Here is a 1,457-nt window from a genome sequence, read left to right as displayed (position 1 = left end):
CCCGGCGCCGGGAGGCTCGGCTGCTCTGTGGGGCCTGGGGTGGGACGGGGGGTCCCGGGGGGCTGCAGCGCTGAGGATGTCTGATGTCTGTGCCGCCCCAGGGCGGTACAGGGGCCTGGGTTGGCTCTCTCCATCTCTTGCCTGCCGGCTGTCCTGCAGCGCCATCGGATTGCCCTCCGGCATCATTCTTTTTCCTTCGGATTGCCCTCCGGCATCATCCTCTTCTTCCTGGCCAAGCGGGAAGTGGACAAAAACCGTCTGGAGCAGCTCAAAATCCGCCAAAAGATGATGGAAGCCAACCAGGGCGAGTATGAGACAGAGCGATACAAGAGGGTGGCCAGGGGGGCATAGCCGGGCTGCCCCCCGCCTGGCACCGGGGCACCTTGAAGGGACTGGCCGAGGGGACGCCAGCCCCGTGGGACACGGCACTGGCACCTGCCCTCCCTGTCCAGCCCGTGGGGTGGTCGTGGGGCTGGATAGGGACAAATAAACCTCATCCCTGGTGAGTGGAACAGCTTGGTGCTACTGCGGTCGCTCCCTCAGCCCCAGGCTCTGCCTGCCCCCACAGCAGGGGGGCCCAGCTGCTCTCCAGCTGGGGTTCTGCCCACAAGGGCGGAGGGGTACAGGCAGGGGAGGGAGGCCAGGCCTGGAGTGCCTCGACCTTGGTTTTCCACTCCAAAGCAAGGTTTGCGCTGCCCCAGGCTGCAGCCCCCGCTGAGGCTGCCCACAGGTTTTTCGGGGGAGTCGCCACACCAGGAAGACTGGGACCGTCTGGAAAATTAAAGTGTTTTATTTAGCAAGTGCAATTTTGCCCACGTCTGTGGCTGCGGGGCCTCTGTGACATGAGCTCTGCCACAAGTCCCATCACGGGGGTGCCAGCTGCCCCCCACCTGCACCGGGCACCGCCACAGCTCAGGGAGGGGGGCACGGCCGGAGCCACGTTTAAGGCACCGAGTGAATGACACCGACCAGGCTCTGCCAAAAAAAATCGCAACACGATCCCAGCGGCCCCTGCCAGCTCCCCGCGCCCAGGCAGGACCGTGGCGCTCCGCTGCCAGCTCAGCACCGCCAGCACAGCCTCGGCGAGCGGTGCCGAGGCTGGGCACTGCCCAAACACTGGCAGCTGGTCCCCTCTACCACCCTTGGAGGCTTGTGGGGGGGTGATCAAGGGAAGCCCTTTCCTTAGCAGCCTACGGGTAGGGATGCTGAAGCGTTAGGAGTCATGGTAAGTGTATCATATCGAGGCCAGAGGAGGGGGTGAGGGGCAGGAGAGGAGGGGACAGGAGGGGTGCCGGGGCTAATCCCGGCCCACGATCTGCAGGATGAAGGTGAAGATGTAGATGATGTCAGTGTAGATGGTGAGGGCGCCATAGATGTACTCCTCGGGGCTCAGCGTGTTCTTCCTGTTCCCCAGCACAAGTTGGGTGTCATAGGCAAGGAACTGGGGGGGCAGAGGG

At 64.0% G+C, this 1,457-nt stretch overlaps 2 protein-coding genes across 2 annotated transcripts in view; both read right to left on the bottom strand.

Moving 5' to 3' along the window:
- Positions 1-1,457, bottom strand: part of AAMP (angio associated migratory cell protein) — a 12,826-nt gene that overhangs the window by 6,066 nt on the left and 5,303 nt on the right. The window lies entirely within an intron of this gene.
- The window catches only part of TMBIM1 (transmembrane BAX inhibitor motif containing 1), a 5,127-nt gene continuing 4,444 nt past the window's right edge, over positions 775-1,457 (bottom strand). The window contains exon 11 of the mRNA XM_019470899.1: positions 775-1,441. Within this exon, the coding sequence (XP_019326444.1) occupies positions 1,298-1,441 (144 nt within the window). The 3' untranslated portion in view covers positions 775-1,297. The remainder of the gene's footprint in view (positions 1,442-1,457) is intronic.

This window comes from Aptenodytes forsteri, unplaced genomic scaffold (assembly GCF_000699145.1).
Source record: "Aptenodytes forsteri isolate BGI_AS27 unplaced genomic scaffold, ASM69914v1 Scaffold255, whole genome shotgun sequence".
Classification (NCBI taxonomy): domain Eukaryota; kingdom Metazoa; phylum Chordata; class Aves; order Sphenisciformes; family Spheniscidae; genus Aptenodytes; species Aptenodytes forsteri.
This window is presented reverse-complemented; position numbering and strand designations above follow the sequence as displayed.